General features: G+C 31.6%; 2 protein-coding genes and 1 long non-coding RNA gene across 3 annotated transcripts; all 3 read right to left on the bottom strand.

Moving 5' to 3' along the window:
* Window positions 1–991: 991 nt before the first annotated feature.
* LOC131672169 (uncharacterized) lies at window positions 992–1,790 on the bottom strand. The gene is made up of 3 exons (XR_009302601.1): window positions 1,712–1,790; window positions 1,263–1,608; window positions 992–1,167 (listed from the first exon to the last, which is right to left on the bottom strand). It is a non-coding gene; the product is annotated as an uncharacterized LOC131672169 (long non-coding RNA).
* A 1,365-nt stretch (window positions 1,791–3,155) lies between these two features.
* LOC131672175 (trypsin-7-like) lies at window positions 3,156–4,277 on the bottom strand. Its single transcript, XM_058949229.1, has 6 exons — window positions 4,220–4,277; window positions 4,093–4,157; window positions 3,911–3,996; window positions 3,699–3,834; window positions 3,521–3,628; window positions 3,156–3,446 (listed from the first exon to the last, which is right to left on the bottom strand). Exons 1-6 carry the CDS (start codon window positions 4,275–4,277, stop codon window positions 3,156–3,158), a joined length of 744 nt encoding a protein of 247 aa, XP_058805212.1.
* Window positions 4,278–11,101: 6,824 nt separating this feature from the next.
* On the bottom strand, window positions 11,102–12,225 carry LOC131672174 (mite allergen Der f 3-like). The gene is made up of 6 exons (XM_058949227.1): window positions 12,168–12,225; window positions 12,041–12,105; window positions 11,859–11,944; window positions 11,647–11,782; window positions 11,470–11,577; window positions 11,102–11,395 (listed from the first exon to the last, which is right to left on the bottom strand). The coding sequence occupies exons 1-6, from the start codon at window positions 12,223–12,225 to the stop codon at window positions 11,102–11,104; spliced, it is 747 nt and encodes a 248-aa protein (XP_058805210.1).
* Between the last annotated feature and the right edge of the window lie 7,763 nt (window positions 12,226–19,988).

Here is a 19,988-nt window from a genome sequence, read left to right as displayed (position 1 = left end):
GACCCACCTTTACTCTCCCTCGAGATATACAAGGGGCGCGACTGTGCGCATGCACGTGTACGCGCGAGTAAGACAAGAAATGTAATTTTTCTTTGGGAAAGCGCATTCTTTTTATGTAGGCACGTTGTACGTATATTTTTATGTTTAATCTCATGTGAATGAACGTTTTGCCTTCAGAGGATTGTCACGGATATATCTCGAAAAACGGATATTTTACTTGGATCGTAGAATGGGATGATACTAACGATGTGCTTTTAATGGGCTTATAATAACGTTGTCTTTCTAATTTTTACTGGTTTTACAGCTTTGTTTTAACGAAAATACATCAATGAATTTCATGATCTTTCGATAACACTATAATTAATCTTATCGAAAACACATGAAAGCCTTTTCTAAAATGAAATTGGAATTGATGCCTTTTCAATGTGGTTCATCATTTTCATAATAATAGCATATCGAAACTCGTCAGAATATGTAATTAACGACATTTTTTGATTTTTATGAATAGGTCAGATCAACTGAGAATCATAAACCGATGCCAAAAAGGAATGATTAAGATAATTTGTATAAAATTTACAAATGCAAGTGGTACATGATCATGTTATTTAAGAATACAAGAATAACTATTGAGAAGCAATGAACATTTCATTATAATTTTCATTATAATGAATCTGATTAAGACAAATATAATGAAATACACATTTTTTATATCAAATCCTTTCCTTTCATCGAATCACTCAAATATTTCTACAATTTATAATGATTATTAAAAGTTATATTTTTAAATTAAATGAAAATTATATCTCAAGTAATTGTTGTAACTTCTGTATTTCTTGTGTTAATTTTGTATTTGCTTCTCCTAATTCAATTTCAGGACGTTTCATGGATATCTCAAGACTTTAATAGGAAAAACAATTTGTATAAGTACATAAAAATATGTATCTGATGGTGAAACATATATCAATTTATAAATAAACTCACTTACAGTGTATCCACAGAATTTTTCATATTTGAAAGTTGAGCGGATCTATTTTTTATAATACAATCATTTAATTCTACTCTTTGTTGAAAAGTAGATAGGTATTCTAAAGCTGCCAAATAATTTTCTTCTTCTTTGTTAAGTCCATTCGTTAAATACTCATATGTATCTTTGCAAATATCAAAGCTCTGTAATATATATATTTATTATACTTTTTATTTAAGTTATGTTTGGTTAAAATAATTATCAAAATATTATGGATAATTCACATAAATATCAAAACCTTCATGAAAAGAATTATTGATGTCTACTAATTCTTGAAGGATAGATGATCTGCAATAATTGTACAAACAAATGTGTGACTATTGTTACATTATTTTTGTTGTAAAAATCAAAGAAAATATGTACAATTCTTTATCAAGCTGAGCTTTTTTCTCTTTTTGTTCATCAGTTAATTTGTCATACAACTCATCCAACTGTTCACTTTTTTTCTTTGTTTGATTGTCAAGGCGTTGACATGTATGATACAAATTTTCCAAATCTACCTTAAGTAAATTATCTTTAAAGTATATATCACGGTATACTCCAGAATGTTTTAGCTCCATACTAACCAAGCCATCTAATTTTTCCTTTTATTAGATTTGCAAAAATAAGAAATAAATAAATAAATATCATTCATACTTAACGTCTGAAACTAAAATGAATCAAATGTATCAATTATAAAAAATGTACCTTTTGTGCTGAAACACTGATAACAGATTCATCGCTGTGAACCGAATCATTGTCTTCGTTTGGCGAGCATTGCATTTTTCTATTTTATTTTGTTAATGAATTTGGAGTGATAACAAAATTACACAATCGTTTTGTCTCCAATTACAATCGAATTATAGTAAGAGGAAATAATGACACAAAGAAGTAAAGATTAAACGGTTCTAGATCTAGATAGATCTGGACGTGTTTAAAAATTACTGTTCTCAGCATATCCAACAAGTCGCTACGCTCATGCAAACAGCTAAAGGAATTTAGAAGGAAGTTAACGAAAATCGGCCGAAAAAAATTATAAAAAAACTGCGCGTGGTTAACAAAGTTAGCAAAAGTTATTTATAACTCCGCGCAATTTCATTTTCATTGATAAAAAAATTATCAAATTTAATCACTCACAGATCATCGAATACTGTATCTGCGTGAAGTTTTAATAACATTTTTAGAGAAATAAACCCGTTCAATCGTTAGCAAAAATCTCGCGCAGTTTTTCTATCCAATCAAAATATTATTATAATCATCTGTTAAAGAATAAATATTATTTCTCAGTACAGTCATATACATATGCACATAACAGATCAGTCGGTAACATAGATCTGTACACTTTTATTACTGTAAGGCACACTTTTAAATTATAAAAGCTATATTAATAGGAATGGGTTACTTTCTGAAATAACCTTCGATGTCAACTATTAATTACATAATAATAGTAATAACAGATCAGTCGGTAACATAGATCTGTACACTTTTATTACTGTAAGGCACACTTTCAAATTATAAAAGCTGTATTAATAGGAATGGGTTACTTTCTGAAATAACCGTCGATGTCAACTATTAATTACACAATAATAGTAATAACAGATCAGTCGGTAACATAGATCTGGACATTTTTATTACTGTAAGGCACACTTTCAAATTATAAAAGCTGTATTAATAGGAATGGGTTACTTTCTGAAATAACCGTCGATGTCAACTATTATTAATTAATTAATAATAATTAATTAATTAATAGTGAGAAATAATATTTATTCTTTAACGGATGATTATAATAATATTTTGATTGGATAGAAAAACTGCGCGAGATGTTTGCTAACGATTGAACGGGTTTATATTTCTAAAAATTTTATTAAAACTTTACGCAGATACAGCATTTGATGATCAGTAAGTGATCAAATTTGATAATTTTTTTATCAATGAAAATGAAATTGCGCGGAGTTATAAATAACTTTTGCTATCTTTGTTAACTTTCTTATTGATTTCTTATTAATTGGAAGCTTTCTAATTTTTTTAAAGGCTTTGAAATTCGTAATTCTACCATTAGGACAGTAAAGTAACATTATATAAGATTGATTTTTTGTCTAAATTTTTTTATTTTTACAGTTTATTACATATAATTCTATACGATCCTTATATATTAGAATGTCAATCCCGTGGTATTAACAATCCAATCGTAATACTTATGAACTCTAGTATAAACACCTGGAGTACTGTGGGAACACGAGTCACTAGAAGAAATGATTCCATACAACTTGTCGACACTGATAGCTGGACCTCCGGAATAGCCCGTACAAGCATCGATATGACCTTTAGTAGCGCAAAATACGTTGTCTGATACCAGAGTTCTTTTGAAAGCTTTTCTGCAGTTTGCCCGATTCATTACTGATACGAAAGAGTATTTCAATGGGCTCGATGGATCCGAATCATCCTGTAAATAAAAAAGTTTAAGTGTTCGTTTTAAAAACAGTTTTGATAAATATAAAATTATAGATTGAGGCTAACATCTCTAAAGCCAGTTATTATCAATATTTGTCCTTTTTTCGTAATGTCAGACGGGTTTGCGATTGATATTGGCTTCTGTATCTTTTTGATTTTCATAGGCTTTTTCAGCTGAAAAATATTGTTAGATTGTTAATTCCTTGTTTATTTAATCTTTGAACACTTATCTTGCTCAAAATACCTTGATTAGAGCGATATCATTGTCGTTGGTTATGTTGTTATAATTAGGATGTCTAATCGCTTTTTCTACTTTGTGTCTTGTTCCATCAATAGATTTGTATTTGCTACCTGTTCGTACCACGATTTTTTTTTCATTTCTGTTGTACAAATATAATGGAATATAAATAGAAATTAGTTATAGCATGGTGAGTTTCAAGGGTAAGTTTAGCTTACTTGATGCAACGAGCTCTAGTCAATACCCACGATTGGTCGATGATAGTTGCACCACACTTATTTACCCCATTAAACCAGATATCAGCCTGAAATTGCAAACCACATTACATTATTTAATTATAAGTATATTAAAAAATAAACGTTGTTAGTTCATGTAGAATCTTTCTTAAATAGACACGAACGTGGAATGGCATATTTTCTAGTTTCGCTAAAGCACCTTTGGGATACTTCTCTTTCTTACTTGCACCTATGTACAAAATTTTGAAATGTAAAAATACTATAAAATTCGTTTAATTCAATCAAACTTACCAACATTGCAATAATTCGTGCCAACGGCGATGCACAGTACAATATACGCTGCCTTCATTTTTGTGTGGTTGTGATGCACGTCACTAACTCAATTTTAATGGACTCATTCTTTAGCTTATATAGTTCGTCTTTTATCTTCCACATAATTAATAACGGGCTCATGAGGTTACTTTGTGACATTCGAATAAGATAAGTACAAATGTGTTTAATTTTCTTAGAAGTGTCGTTACATTATCATATACACTGTTTTTGATGAAATTACGAAATATGGAACAACTATTGACATTTACAGAGACAGAGAGGGAGACGGAGAGAGAGAGTGAGAGATTGATTGATTGACTTTTATTAACTTAGGTAAAATTAGCCACCAATTAATGCATACATGCATGTGCAACAAATTCACAATAACAAATAAACTAACGTAAGTATAAATAAGCCGTTATTTGCACATTGTCAAGTAACAAAAGTGAACTATAAAGATCTATCACAGTTAGTTGAGAGAGAGAGAGAGAGAGAGAGAGAGAATGGAGTTAGCCTGATTAGTTGAGTTGAGTTAGTCTTTTTTTACCATGGATAATATAGTAATCATAAATTCCTTAGATACGCATATAAGCTGCATAATTAAAAAATAAAATAGAGCAAAACTTTATAGCATCAGATGTACATTAGAAAGTGGAATTCCAAGGTATAAAAAGAAACGCAAGCATTCTGTCGCTCAGAAATTAGATTTTACAAAAGTACATGTTTAAAAATTAATGAACAATAAATTAACAACAATCGCAATTGAAGTAAGTAACAGCTACAAACGTATACTTCACTTCAATAAAATAATGTAAAACGCAGTCATAGGAGAAGTCATTAAAGGCAGGTAGTAATAATTAGAGTGAAAACTCTAGTTGTTTCCCGAAGACCGTCTCATCACCATACGCGAGGTATTACCTTTGTTTTCTTGAGGTTGAGATCAAGTCCATTTTACTTCGCCTAATCCATAACAGCCTGTGTACTTCACTGGATTTTCGTAATATCAAGCTCAATGTCGGAAGGCTTACAATGTAGGTAGATCTGGATATCATCAGCGGTGATCATGTGCATAGCAAACAACAAAACCCTAGGTCAGTTATTAATCAAGAGATCGGGAGAGAGAGAGGGGGAGGGGAAGAGGGTGTGAACTTTATAAGGCATGTTACAAGTAGCAAAATAAAATGTACGCATCGTAATTGCTCCAATAAAAAACTTTATTTGAAAACAGTTGTAGGTCTAGTTATCTGCAGCCTACTAGCATGTGTTTTACTGAAAAGTGTACGTGCTTAAATGCACGCTTAAAATGAAATTTTCTTGCTCAGCGGTTGCCAAGGAGGGCTCCGCCCAACCGAAAAACCATTTCATTAGTTCAATTCGCTCGCATTTTCACAGTTACAGACGAATTAAATTGAAGAAAATTTGAAAATACTCTTGTTAGCGTAAACTTTCTATTAGCCTTTTCCAAAAATCGATGAGTACTTTTTTTTGATAGTAAAAAATAATGTCGGAAGTTATAAAATGAGTAATTTGAATCATCGAAAGTCTGTTACAAATTTTCGAGAATTGAACTTTTTCCAATATTACGTTATTTGTCAACGTCTCAAAAATGCGTGTATACAATTTTAAGCCTTAATATTGATTAGAAGTAATAATAGAAGTAATTTAGTGGAACAGCTTCACGCCGAGGCATCGATATTTCAGCACATTTTTGATGAAAATGAAATTGCGCGGAGTTATAAATAACTTTTGTTATAGTTGTTAACCACGCGTAGTTTTTCTATAATTTTTTTTCGGTCGATTTTCGTTAACATCCTGCTGAGTTCCTTTAGCCCATGCAAACATATTCTTGAACAAAATAAAGTTGGTGGGGAGGATTTCAGAGAAATCGGCGAACAGACAGGTACGAGTACTGTTTCTTCAGTTCTGTACAGTTTTTACTATATTTGTCACTTATTCAATCAATTTGTATTTCATACATGGCATTTATCAACAATCGTTATTTAGAAAAATCGACAAACGATTTCTGTGCACTTTAGATCACGAGGAACGAAATCTGATGAGAACTGCAAGTGTTACAAACGAATCGTACCGGAGATAAACAACGCTCATATGTATGAGTATAATTATTTGTGATTCGAGTGAAATGCGTTTATTATTAATACAAACATAATACATAAAAATTTCCCATAGCCGCTTACGAATTTAAGGAATTTTGTGTGTTACTTCAAATTTATTACAAAAAAGAGGCTATATTTATTCATCTTTGTGCACTATACACAAACATTAGATGTTTTTTTACAATTTTCTTTACCTTATTCTAATGAAATAAAACGAGTAGGTTAATCATAATTAAGGTCACCATAAATAACTAGTAATTTTACTCTGTTAATGAAATGAATCACCTAAAAGTTTGACATTAAATATTTAAATTTAATTTTTGTACTGTAGTTATTGAAAATGTAGTGTATTCCAGACAATTAAGTCTTCCAGCTTTTTTAAAAGTATTTTAATTTTATTATTCGTTTCAAAATGGTAAATTGTTAGCTTGTATTAAAACAGTTACATTGTAACATAATATTTGTTTAAATAGAATATTTAGCCTATGATTAAAAATAAGTAACAGCATTATTATTTACAAAAATAGAAAATGCAAATTAAAATATTTTTAATTTAAAAATTATCCCTACAAGTTTATGTGCGTAATTTTAAGAAGATTTTGAAAATGATCACATCAAATTTTCAGTAATATATAGATGAAATTTTGTATAGAAAATGAATTAATATATAGAAAAATTAGAGAGTGGAATAGAAGGAACTTATAATAAAGAAACAGAATTTATAGATTCTGACAATATATAAATCAGTAATAATTATGTCAACAACGGAGTACTACTGGAAGAAAAAAATCAATTACTGAAATAATCTTTAATTAATTAAAATTTATTCGGAAATTACTAAAAATATGCATTGCTAGATATTCTTTTGAATATTTAGAGAATAGGAGATGTGAACTATCATTTCATTTGATAATACATAAAGATTATAGAAATGAAATCTTGATTTATATTCATTAAATTTATCCCCAATTTCTAATGAACATTTTAGATGGTAGAGATAATTGTTAAGCAGTTTTTAGGTATTGTACAATTTTTTTTGAATCTAGGAAAAAAACCATATGCCTCCATATTGATACACTATTATGAGAAGAAGAGATATTGAATTTGTCTACTGATCACGGTAAATTTTATTCTTCAGTACTTTGTATCTTTATAATCTGATGCATTATTATGATTGTAAAATGTTCTAGGTCATCATCAAAATTAGTTATATCTTCATATATTTCAAAGCCTTTTTGCATATCGTACAATATAGTCCTTAGTCAAGCTAATGAAGCAATTGAAAGTATTACTGATTCAAATAAAAAGTCTCATTGAAAAAGTGGCTTTGAATGTAATTTAATCACGATTCTTTTTTAAGTAAACTATCCTTTTTAAACATATCAATAATGTCAATGCAAAATCACGTTATTTTATGTTTGTATGTTTATAGTTTCATATAAGTACTGATATAGTACATTTAAATATTGATACAATTTATTGCAGTCATTAAAATACTACTTGGTATTCTACGTAATTGTGTGATTTCTGTCATAAAACTTTGAATATTGTAAAAGTACCAGCAGTTGATGCTCCAGTAAAACCAATTTATTAATCAAAATAAGTAATTTCACTTAAGTTTTCTGAAGTATTGTAATAAAACTATTTGTTGAAGTCAAATATTCAAAAAGTATGTTGTATTATTATTATTATTATTATTATTATTATTATTATTATTATTATTATTGAATTTAAATGATTCTTAATAATATAAATAATATATAAAGATGTATAAGCTTCTTTTACAGATTCTATGCAATGGTTCATACTCAATCATAGTGCTAATAGTTAATTCTTTACTAAGGATTTAGTACTAGATGCCTTGGAAGCAGCATTACCATTACAACCATCAACAAAAGGAATAATATCGTCTCAAGTGTATACGGGACAACCCTTTCTCTCACTCACTCACACACTCTTTCATTCTCTCTCTCTCTCTCTCTCTCCCTCTCTCTCTCTTACTCTTTCTCTCCCTCTCTCTTTCCCTTTCTCTTTCTTTTTCTCTCAAGTAAGAAACTACGTTTGCATCCCTTGTTAACTGGGGAAGTACAGAGCACATGTTTTTGAGTTATTCCTTCGGTTTTAATGCGACTCGTCGACGACGACGGCAACGACGACGGCGACGTAGCTGGTTTTTTCTTTTGTAGTTTCCGCGCCGTTGTTAGAAAAACAAAGAGATACAAGACAGTGCATATATATTTAAGTATATACTCTCGCAGAAAGTGCGAAGAAATGTCTCAAGGCGTACCGGGTACTATCGTTACCTATATTACTTATTTTTCAATTGATCACTTTGTGGTACAGTCGTAAAGAAAATTTTCCCTCATTGAAAAACAAAACAAATTTTGCATTTTTCTGCTGGAAATTAAATGAATGTTGAAATTCCGGATAAATGTGCAAAGCAAATTATAATAAAAAAAAACGCTTACAAAAATGTATAACCTACTTCTCGTAATTATGCTAGTTGGGTTTTTTTCATTGTTGCGCGCGTCTTGAAACGTAATAATTTTCCATACCACGCGCACATGTATGTACGCCCTTTTTTCTTTCTTTGGTCATGCATTATTCATCGTTGAGCACGCGCGCGCTTCATTCGATATAATTGATGACATGCATGGGAAATCGATCATTAATATATCTATCTACTCAAAGTATATGACACTGTTGTATCGGATGTCATTTCTAAATAATGCTCGTGTAACGGATCAAGCAGTGTATAATTATATCGAACGATATTGTGAGTAAAAGAAATAAAATAAAGACACCCTGAACTTGTTCATTTCTTTGTCTGTACGAGAAAAGAAATCGTGTCTGGAATCGATAGTTCATCTATAAATGATATCTTCAATGTTCTTCAGTAGTGTAACGACGAACGAGTGTGCTATACGAGTACATAGGACATTGCTTGCAATTCACTATCAATATCAGAATGTACAGACGCTGTCATTATAAACCAAACAGGAAAAAAAGATAGAACCTTCATTTTACTTTCTTCTGTCAATTGCACAATAACGGCATGTTGTTTCCGCGTTTCCTGTTCACGTTATAAGATTCTAAAATTGCTTGTATGTATTAAAGTAATCAGAGATTTATTACTCGCAATTATCTATTCGCTTCGTTGAGATTTCAAAGTGTGTGCGTTGTTGTGCAAGTTAAAAATAAATGAAATGTATCTCGCGGCTGATTTATCGCTTTCGTAAACCAAAATGTTCTTATCTATCAACTTTAGGTCAAATATACCTCTAACATTTTGTCTTTTTGGGAAGTTACTTAATTCATGGGACTTTCATAAGTACACCTTCTGCTATTGGTTGATGAAATGTGATCCACTTTCTAGAGGGAGAAAAGAAACTTTTCCATTTTCACATGCACACGCGATTTACGACTTTTTTTTATGTTTCTTCGCGTGAAGAATATATTACAGTAATATTTCATTTTAATATTTCTCAAAAATCTAATTTTCTTTTCCAACTGATAAATCAATTATTTTTATTTTTATTTGACAACTTCTTCTTTCTTCGATGTTACATTTATTCGTTGGTTCGTATTGACAAGGGGCTGCTACTGTGGTCTATAAGTCCATTTGTATATTCGATAACCGAAGAACGAAAGGTTTTCCTCTATGAATGAATATTTTTTGTACATACAGAGTCATGCGGGAAATCCGAAGTGGCGCAATGTCTGGTATTCCAAACATGAACGTATTTCGGTTGTATGTGGAATAGAATATAGGTATTTGTCAATTACTTTTCTTTTGTCCTGCAAGTGAGTCCGTGAATCCAGTAATGTTGATAATACAACCGTAATACCTATAAATCCGTGTACTCCTCCCCCTACACTCAAAATACGATATCGAATATGATATATATTTAATAACTTAACTAATATAGACACAATTCACGCAACGCCGCTTCACATTTTAAGCAAATGCATAATTTACATTTTATCACAAACAATGCTCAAATCTACGACGTTTGTATGAGATAAAAATAAGTTTTGTTTGCAAATTGATTATGTAATTTCTTACATTTCAACCAGTGTGATGTGGGACATAGGTATAGACCTATAGTACCTAGTGTTTATGAGTAATCTCGTAGTTAGGCTAGTTTTCAATTTAAAGGATGAACAGAGCTCACGTACTTTTTGCCAACGTATATTTAGCAGGTTTGGCTCTGGACTTCGAGAAAAGTCATAAAAAAGGAAAAAGTGTCGGAGTGAGAGTTGAACTGAGAGCAAGACCGTTAGCGACAAGGGCAATTAGCGACAGTTTTCTGGTAGTCTGCATATGCGTGCAGAAACTGCACGTGCATGCTTACCTGCTTCCTATCTAGCTTTATGATTTCAATATATTGAATTTCAAAACGCTTCCTTAATTATTCCTTCATCAAAGACACGCCAATATGTCACCGATTCGAGACTGATGTCAATGCAAAAGTAACGAGATTGTGGTTATGTAAATATTTTACAATCTATAGAAGTCTATCGATAAGTTGTAAAAAAATTAAATTTCTAGTATATATTCATTATATCTTTTTGTTGATAAATTTCTTATTAACTGGCAGATTTCTAATTTTTTTTTGGAAAAGGCTTTGAAATTCCTTATTCTACCATTAGGACAGTAAAGTAACATTCTATAAGATTGATTTTTTGTCTACATTTTCTATTTTACAGTTTATTACATATAATTCTATACAATCCTTATATATTAGAATGTCAATCCCGTGGTATTAACAATCCAATTGTAATACTTATGAACTCTAGTATAAACACCTGGAGTACCGTGGGAACCACACGAGTCACTAGAAGAGATGATTCCGTACAACTTGCCGTTAATGATAGCTGGACCTCCGGAATCGCCTTTACAAGCATTGATATGACCATTAGTAGCGCAAAATACGTTGTCTGGTACCGGAGTTCTTTGGTAAGCTTTTGTGCAGTTTTCCTGATGCATTACTGATACGTAAGCGAATTTCAACGGGCTCGGTGGACACCAATTATGCTGTAAATAAAAAAATTTAAGTGTTCGTTTTAAAAACAGTTTTGATAAATATAAAATTATAGATTGAGGCTAACATCTCTAAAGCCAGTTATTAACATTCTTTGGCCTTCTTTCGGAATGTCAGACGGTTTTGCGATTGGTATTGGCTTCTGATGATGATTGATTTCAATAGGCTTTTTCAACTGAAAATATTTTTAGATTGTTAATTCCTTGTTTATCTAATCTTTGAACATTTATCTTGCTCAAAATACCTTGATTAGAGCGATATCATTGTCGTTGGTTATGTTGTTATAATTAGGATGTATAATCACTTTTTCTACTTTGCGTTTTGTTCCATCAATAGTTTTGTATTTGCTACCTGTTCGTACCACGATTTTTTTTTCATTTCTGTTGTACAAATATAATGGAATATAAATAAAAATTAGTTATAGCAGGGTGAGTTTCAAGGGTAAGTTTAGCTTACTTGATGCAACGAGCTCTAGTCAATACCCACGATTGGTCGATGATAGTTGCACCACACTTATTTACCGAATTGTACCAGATGTTAGCCTGAAATTGCAAATCACATTACATTATTTAATTATAAGTATATTAAAAAATAAATGTTGTTAGTTCATGTAGAATTTTTCTTAAATAGACACGAACCTGATATGGCACATCTTTTAGATCCGCTAAACCACCTTCGACAGTCTTCACTTTCTTACTTGCATCTATGTATAAAATTTTGAATTGTAAAAATACTATAACATTCGTTTAATTCAATCAAACTTACCAACATTGCAATAATTCGTGCCAACGGCGATGCCCAGTACAATATACGCTGCCTTCATTTTTGTGTGGTTGTGATGCACGTCACTAACTCAATTTTAATGGACTCATCCTCTGGCTTATATAGTTCGGCTTTTATCTTCCACATAATCAATAACGTGCTCATGAGGTTACTTTGTGACATTTGAATAAGATAAGTACAAATGTGTTTGATTTTCTTAGAAGTGTCGTTACATTATCATATACACTGTTTTTGATGAAATTACGAAATATGGAACAACTATTGACATTTGCAGAGACAGAGAGGGAGACGGAGTGGGAGAGTGAGAGATTGATTGATTGACTTTTATTAACTTAGGTAAAATTCGCCACCAATTAATGCATACATGCATGTGCATCAAATTCACAATAACAAATAAACTAACGTAAGTATAAATAAGCTGTTATTTGCACATTATCAAGTAAGAAAAGTGAACTATAAAGATCTATCACAGTTAGTTGAGAGAGAGAGAGAGAGAATTGAATTAGCTTGATTAGTAGAGTTGAGTTAGTCTTTTTTTACTATGGATAATATAGTAATCATAAATTCCTTAGATACGCATATGAGCTGCATAATTAAAAAATAAAATAGAGCAAAACTTTATAGCATCAGATGCACATTAGAAAGAGGAATTCGAAGGTATAAAAAGAAACGCAAGCATTCTGTCGCTCAGAAATTAGATTTTACAAAAGTACATGTTTAAAAATTAATGAACAATAAATTAACAACAATCGCAATTGAAGTAAGTAACAGCTACAAACGTATACTTCACTTCAATAAAATAATGTAAAACGCAGTCATAGGAGAAGAAGTCATTATAGGCAGGTAGTAATAATTAGAGTGAAAACTCTAGTTGTTTCCCGAAGACCGTCTCATCACCATACGCGAGGTATTACCTTTGTTTTCTTGAGGTTGAGATCAAGTCCATTTTACTTCGCCTAATCCATAACAGCCTGTGTACTTCACTGGATTTTCGTAATATCAAGCTCAATGTCGGAAGGCTTACAATGCAGGTAGATCTGGATATCATCAGCGGTGATCATGTGCATAGCAAACTACAAAACCCTAGGTAAGTTATTAATCAAGAGACCGGGAGAGAGAGGGGGAGGGGAAGAGAGTGTGAACTTTATAAGACATGTTACAAGTAGCAAAATAAAATGTACGCATCGTAATTGCTCCAATAAAAAACTTTATTTGAAAACAGTTGTAGGTCTAGTTATCTGCAGCCTACTAGCATGTGTGTTTTACCGAAAAGTGTACGTGCTTAAATGCACGCTTAAAATGAAATTCTCTTGCTCAGCGGTTGTCAAGGAGGGCTCCGCCCAACCGAAAAACCATTTTATTTGTTCAATTCGCTCGTATTTTCACAGTTATAGATGAATTAAAGTGAAGAAAATTTGAAAATACTCTTGTTAGCGTAAACTTTCTATTAGCCTTTTCCAAAAATCGATGAGTACTTTTTTTTGATAGTAAAAAATAATGTCGAAAGTTATAAAATGAGTAATTTGAATCATCGAAAGTCTGTTACAAATTTTCGAGAATTGAACTTTTTCCAATATTACGTTATTTGTCAACGTCTCAAAAATGCGTGTATACAATTTTAAGCCTTAATATTGATTAGAAGTAATAATAGAAGTAATTTAGTGGAACAGCTTCACGCCGAGGCATCGATATTTCAGCACATTTTTGTTCATAGCATTCGTGAAAGCACCGTTACATATATTTTTAAATACATTCTTCGCTTCAGAACTAAACAAACTTTATTTTGTCAAAGTTTGACGATTTTCTAAAGAAGCGTTCCATATTTTTTTTCTAAAACACAATCGAAAAATTGGCTTGTTATGGAAAAGTGCATAGGGAACGAAGTTTTATAATCTTCTAACTCAAATAAACATAGAAGTGAGAGAGGGAGAGAGAGAGAGAGAGAGAGAGAGAACATTTAGAGCAAGAGAACGTCTTTAATTGATACCGTATATAAAGTAATATCCTTCATCCTCTTGAACGTATTATGTCGTTGATTTATTTAATTTTGCCTTTCTGTGTAGTAAACAGTAAATGCAGATTCTACTTATGTGCCCAGTGACGTCGTATTCGGAAGATTTGAGTTCAGGTTTGTCAATGATACGATCTTTTCCAGCACGGAGTTAAATAGTTGAATAAAGTTTAGTAACGGAATCTAAATTTTTTGATACAATATACTATATTATAATTCAATATAGTAGAGGTATTGTCAAACCAACTATTTTACATAGTTAACGAAATACAGTAAACTATGTTACATGTACTATATGTTATTCACAATAATATTGTACTTAGTAACCGAAAATATCTTACTTACAGTTTACCGAATATTACAATTTACCAATATAAAAATAAGATTCATAATATTCATCTATTATGTTTAACTTTATTATATTTTTTTAATTTTTAAAGCGAGTTTTCAATTTTGAAAATCTTTACATATGTCCGAGACAAACTGTCTAAAAGTGGTAAAATAGTGGTAAAATGAAAAAAACTTTTTCGATTATCCAATCTCATACAAAATATTAAGAAGGTTAATGAGTTGATAATATTTTTACAGATAACGCAGGCGAATATAAAAGTTTGAAATATGTACAGATAAATCACGGAAACTACGAAAAAAATATTGTGTTAATATTGAATAATTCAGAAATACTTACATTCAGAGAAAACTATTGAAAAAAAATTTTAAGCGAAATCAAAACGAATTCATTTTCATTTGTCAGGTCTACGATATTATTTGTTTTCTGAACGATTTCAATTGAATGAAGGAAACGAAAATTTCTAAAGCATGGCTTGTTAATGAATTCATTCATTTAGAACCATATTATATATGTAAAATTCATAAATGAAAAAGTTACATTATTTTATGTTTAAATGTATAATGATTTAAAACTACATACTATTTAAAATGAAAAGATTTATGACTGAATAATAAATATTGTAACATTATTTACCATAACGTCATCAAATACATATATTCACTGTATTTTACATTTTACATTTTATTGTATGGCAATATTGCGTCATGTGGGAAAATTAGTAATCAAACGAACTTATCTGTATATGAAATTCGATGGTAATTATGTCAGTTATCTCGTCCGAAGATATTAAATTGTAGTTGTTTAGAGAATACAAAGATTACAATATGCGATTTGTTTTTTTTTTTATTCAACTGTATTGAAAACAATTCTTGATGCAAAAGTAGCATTTACAATAGGCCGGTTATATTGTTTCGTAAATTCATTGGAATTTTGAATCCAAGCTGCTATTCAGCGAATAATTTCAATGTTTAATCCTTTATAACAAGTGATAGAAGTCGTCGCATGGTGAGTGCAATATGTCCAGTAAAATATGAATTGTCAATTTTGCTTTTACGTAATACATCTTTTATCCAATGACTAATAGTTTCTAGTCCATCAGAATATCTAGCTTTTTAAATGAGATAAAGAGGAAATACTTGCTATTTCGTAGAATTTCTATTATATTTAAACAATGTTCCAAAATCGTTAATGCGTAGTCTTGCTATCTCATGAAATCGAAGTGTTTTTAAAGCGAGTTAATGTATTGGATTTTTCCTCGATGTTTTTAATTCGATCCCTGATAAAAATTAATGCTAAATCCCGACTTGAAAATTTAATATTATTTAATCTGATTTTGGATAGGGTTTGTACCCGTTGAACAGTAATTAGTGCGAAAGTAGAGACTAACTTTTTCGTTAGATTTTCCAAATCGAATTTCTCAAGAGGGTGTAGAATTTCTAAGTGAGATAAAACCGGGTCAGTATACCATATAAACTCGTATTATGATATGAGTGAAAACACTGATCGATACGAGTTCAGTGTACTATATGATTTGGTTATTCTTAAGTATAAAAATTCTAAGATATCAGTTTTTCGTTACGTTTAATAAATCTATCGATTTCTCGTCACAGTAATTCCATCATAATTTTAAAGGTTTAATGCTCTGTAATAGTGTTGCCGGTGCCGCTAATGAAAGTATGACGTTTATTAGAACTTTGGAGTATATTTTTACTTCGTATGCAGTCCTGATAAGGTTCCGACAACCAGGGGAAGATTTTCCCATAGCGGGTGATAGTCCTTCGAAGGTGAACTTAGTAAGTCAGTCTATGGCTTCAAAATAATCGGTTCCGATATTAGTCATTCTTGAAACAGTAGAAACCATTCTAATCAAGAACTACTATAATTCCTTCAGCTTTATCAGGCATAGTTTGCATAATAGAATAAGTGCAAACGGTGGAAAAATATAGATGACCGAGTTCGTCCAGCACATAGTAAGTGGATTCACTGCTTATGCTTTGGGGTTGGGATATCAAGAGGTTTGACAAAACATTATATTCCGTAATAGCTAGCTTACAATTCAATTGATATATTTATTTTTATCATTGTTATGCCACCATTCATACGTACTAGAAGATGAATAACATGTTCCTTAACTTATCAACGAGGCATGGGTAAATATTTGAAGTGTATAATTTGGTTCCGAATCCTACATTCCTATATAAAAAAGGAGATGGACTGGAAGGTGTCGCGTTTTATACGTGATGTGATTATTAGCTCAGAAATGGTCACATGGTGTGACGTATCATGTCCTTGCATATGACTATTAATGTCGCTGATTTGATTAGGCGCGCGAAATAAGTCCTTTTGAAAAAATAAGATGTTACGTTTCAAGATCATGCTAATTATTCATTATTACTAACCAATAATTTGATTTTATCGTCTGTAAAAATGTCAAAATTATTTTCGATATAATAATATTAATAAACAATAATATAGAATAATCATCCTGGATAATTGTAGTTAAAAAGATCGTTGAAGTTTTCAATGTGATAAATTGTGAAATTCAAATATATAAATTATAATAAATGTTTTTTAAATAAACTAACTTTTCGATTGCAAACTGTAACTGACTAGTGACGTAAATATATGTATTAACATTAAGCAAAATATCAAGTAATTGGTCAAATAATTATTTTGTACGATAATGATAAATTTATTTGAATTTTCAACTTTAAAATCTTAGCAAACAATCAATTTTAAGTAGGTTTATTCATTGTTTCTTAAACATAACAGGTCATTTAAAGTTCGCTGTTTATAATATTAAGTTATGAATAAAATTACGCATTAATAAATATCTTAGGAAGTAATATTATTTGACAATTTTTTTTATATTTATATATTTATATATTAGAAAACATGAAATAATTTTCTTACTTTTAAGTTCACAGTTGTAAAATTTTTAAATTATATAATCATATATGTATTTCATCGTGTATAGGAGTATTTAAGTTCGTTTGCAAAACTGATGGTTTATGAGCAGCCTGTAAGTAGACATAAAAAAATGGTGGCATGAGTGCTCGAAGGGCGCTAGATGTGTCTAGTAGCAATTTCACGTAGCAGTTTTCTTTTCCATCAAATAAAATCTTCAAAAACGTTGTTTGATAAAGGGAGTTTGTCTTTATAATTATCACCATTTTTGCAAAGCTAGAAATTTGCATCTTTCAAAATATTTTGTATATAATGAAGCGTACTTAATGACTGGACAAGCTGTTTCTAATATTCCGACAAATTTACGCAATTCAAGAATTTTAATAGTTTATTTATTTTTATAATATTTGATGAGTTTTAAGATCTTACATTTTTCTTCGTTTGTTAATTGGATATTGGATTGTATTCAAAACCTAGGTATTTGCAAATACGCGTAGACTTCAATCAAAATTTTATCGTTAACAATAAAGTTCAAATTTTCAAGTATATATTTGACTAATTCAATTTGTTCAGTGTATTGTAACATTTACTAAATGCTAACTTATAGTAAAAGAAATGGACATGTTAAATGTTAGGAAAGTACAGCTCACGAGATCGTTTATTTACAAATTTACAATAAAATCAAAATTAAAATACGAACGCATATATACCCTCGCGATAATGAGACAACGTATTACCTAACATAATAACCTTCTTAATCATAACGGGATAATAAAGGGGCAATCAAAGATCTCACGCGTGCGCTCAGATGATCAACTTGCAGAGGATCGCTCGCAACCGTCTCGTTGCTCCGGGATTCGCCATACTCCGTCTCCCCTTAGAGTGCTACTCCGATGCTCAATCCACTGTCGTACGGTACAGTCCGAGATCCGACAACGACGTGGGTAGCGAGCTGTCGCGATGACCGGCGACAGCGGCGGGAATCCAAGAGAAATCCGTATTTTCAGTTATCCTTTGGTCAACGGTCGCCAGACGAGTGCCTCAGCATTCGATAGTCAAAAGTATCGATAGTGGGGACGCAAACGGTTCAATTCATATTTGACCGTTACAATCTCTCCTTCTTGCATGAGGAAGAACGAAACACTCCGAGAGCAAGCCCGAGCGCAAGCACGTAGCATCCGACTATATTCTCAAAAAATAACCGCCGCCCACCAAACGCGAGATCACACAGCCATCGTAAGCACAATCAGCTTTATTCGTTTAACGCACATAGGATTTCATTTCATCCATATCGCATTTTTGTGTCACAATCAAGCCGCTCCCTACGCACAATACAAAAGCCATCATCAAACAAAACACCGCAAAAACCCTGACCATTTCTTGTGTCGGTTAACATTGCGTGTAATTTAATTAACTAAGTTCTTGATTCCTTTCTCTACTCTTGATCAATATCAAACGTACTTAAACTTAAACGCATTAAGGGCCCTAAACTAAACGCAAATATATACAGGACGGTCGACTACATACACTCTCACTCATTACATACTTTTGCCTTATTTATTTATACACTGTCTTATTTATACATCTATACATTTTTACAAGCCGCTGAGCATCGGAATTGTCAAGATAAGGTGATCCCTTTGGAACGTATCCAGGAGCCACCTATCATACTAATAATTACAATCATATTTGATTGAGTCAAAACGTGTCGGATATTCAAGGTTCAGGCTCAAGATATTTACGGAGGTTCAGATGATTATACGTCCCAATGTGTCTATCGGTATCATTTAGACTGCTAAGCCTGAATGCATTCTGACCAATTCTCTCGGTAATAATGTACGGACCATCGTACAAATCAAAAAACTTTTGTGTCACTCTATCGAGAGCATTCGATAAATGTCTAACTCGCAATAAAACCTTATCGCCCAGGTCGAGCACCACTGTGGATGGTTTTTTGCCCTTTTTCCTTCTCTCAAAACTACTCCTCAAATTCTCGCGTGCTATTCGCAGCATAACGGGACGATCAATTAATACTCTATCAGGAAACAAAACCAGCCTTTCGATCTCATCCCTTACAGGAACTGCGGAATGCAACTCTTGGGGGGTAAACTTCGTACTGAAATGCGTTGTGATGTTAAGGAGAGTTTGAATTCGTTTCGCGTGGTTAGCCTATCCGGTATGTCTCGCGCGACAATAAGTTCGGAACAACCGATCGATCTCACGCATCGCTCTTTCCGTGGGATTGCTTTGGGGGTGCCTTACAGAACTATATAAGACTTAGTTGTCCTCCGGTCAACGGTCGCCAGACGAGTGCCTCAGCAGCGAGCCGTCTCCATCATCAAAAGTCTCGAGTCAAAAGTATCGATAGTGAGGACGCAAACGATTCAATTAATATTTGACCGTTACAGTATGCTGCTTTTGACTTGTCTGAAAGTAAAATATCATCGAGATAAAAAAAATTACTAAATCCACTTGATAATAACTATTCTGTAATGGGTTTTAGTAATTTTATGAAAACATAAGGCGCTGAATA

The sequence above is a fragment of the Phymastichus coffea genome, unplaced genomic scaffold (assembly GCF_024137745.1).
Source record: "Phymastichus coffea isolate CEN01 unplaced genomic scaffold, Cenicafe_Pcof_1.1 PCOF00144, whole genome shotgun sequence".
NCBI lineage: Eukaryota > Metazoa > Arthropoda > Insecta > Hymenoptera > Eulophidae > Phymastichus > Phymastichus coffea.
Note: the sequence above shows the minus strand (reverse complement) of the source record. Positions and strands in the feature narration are given on the sequence as shown.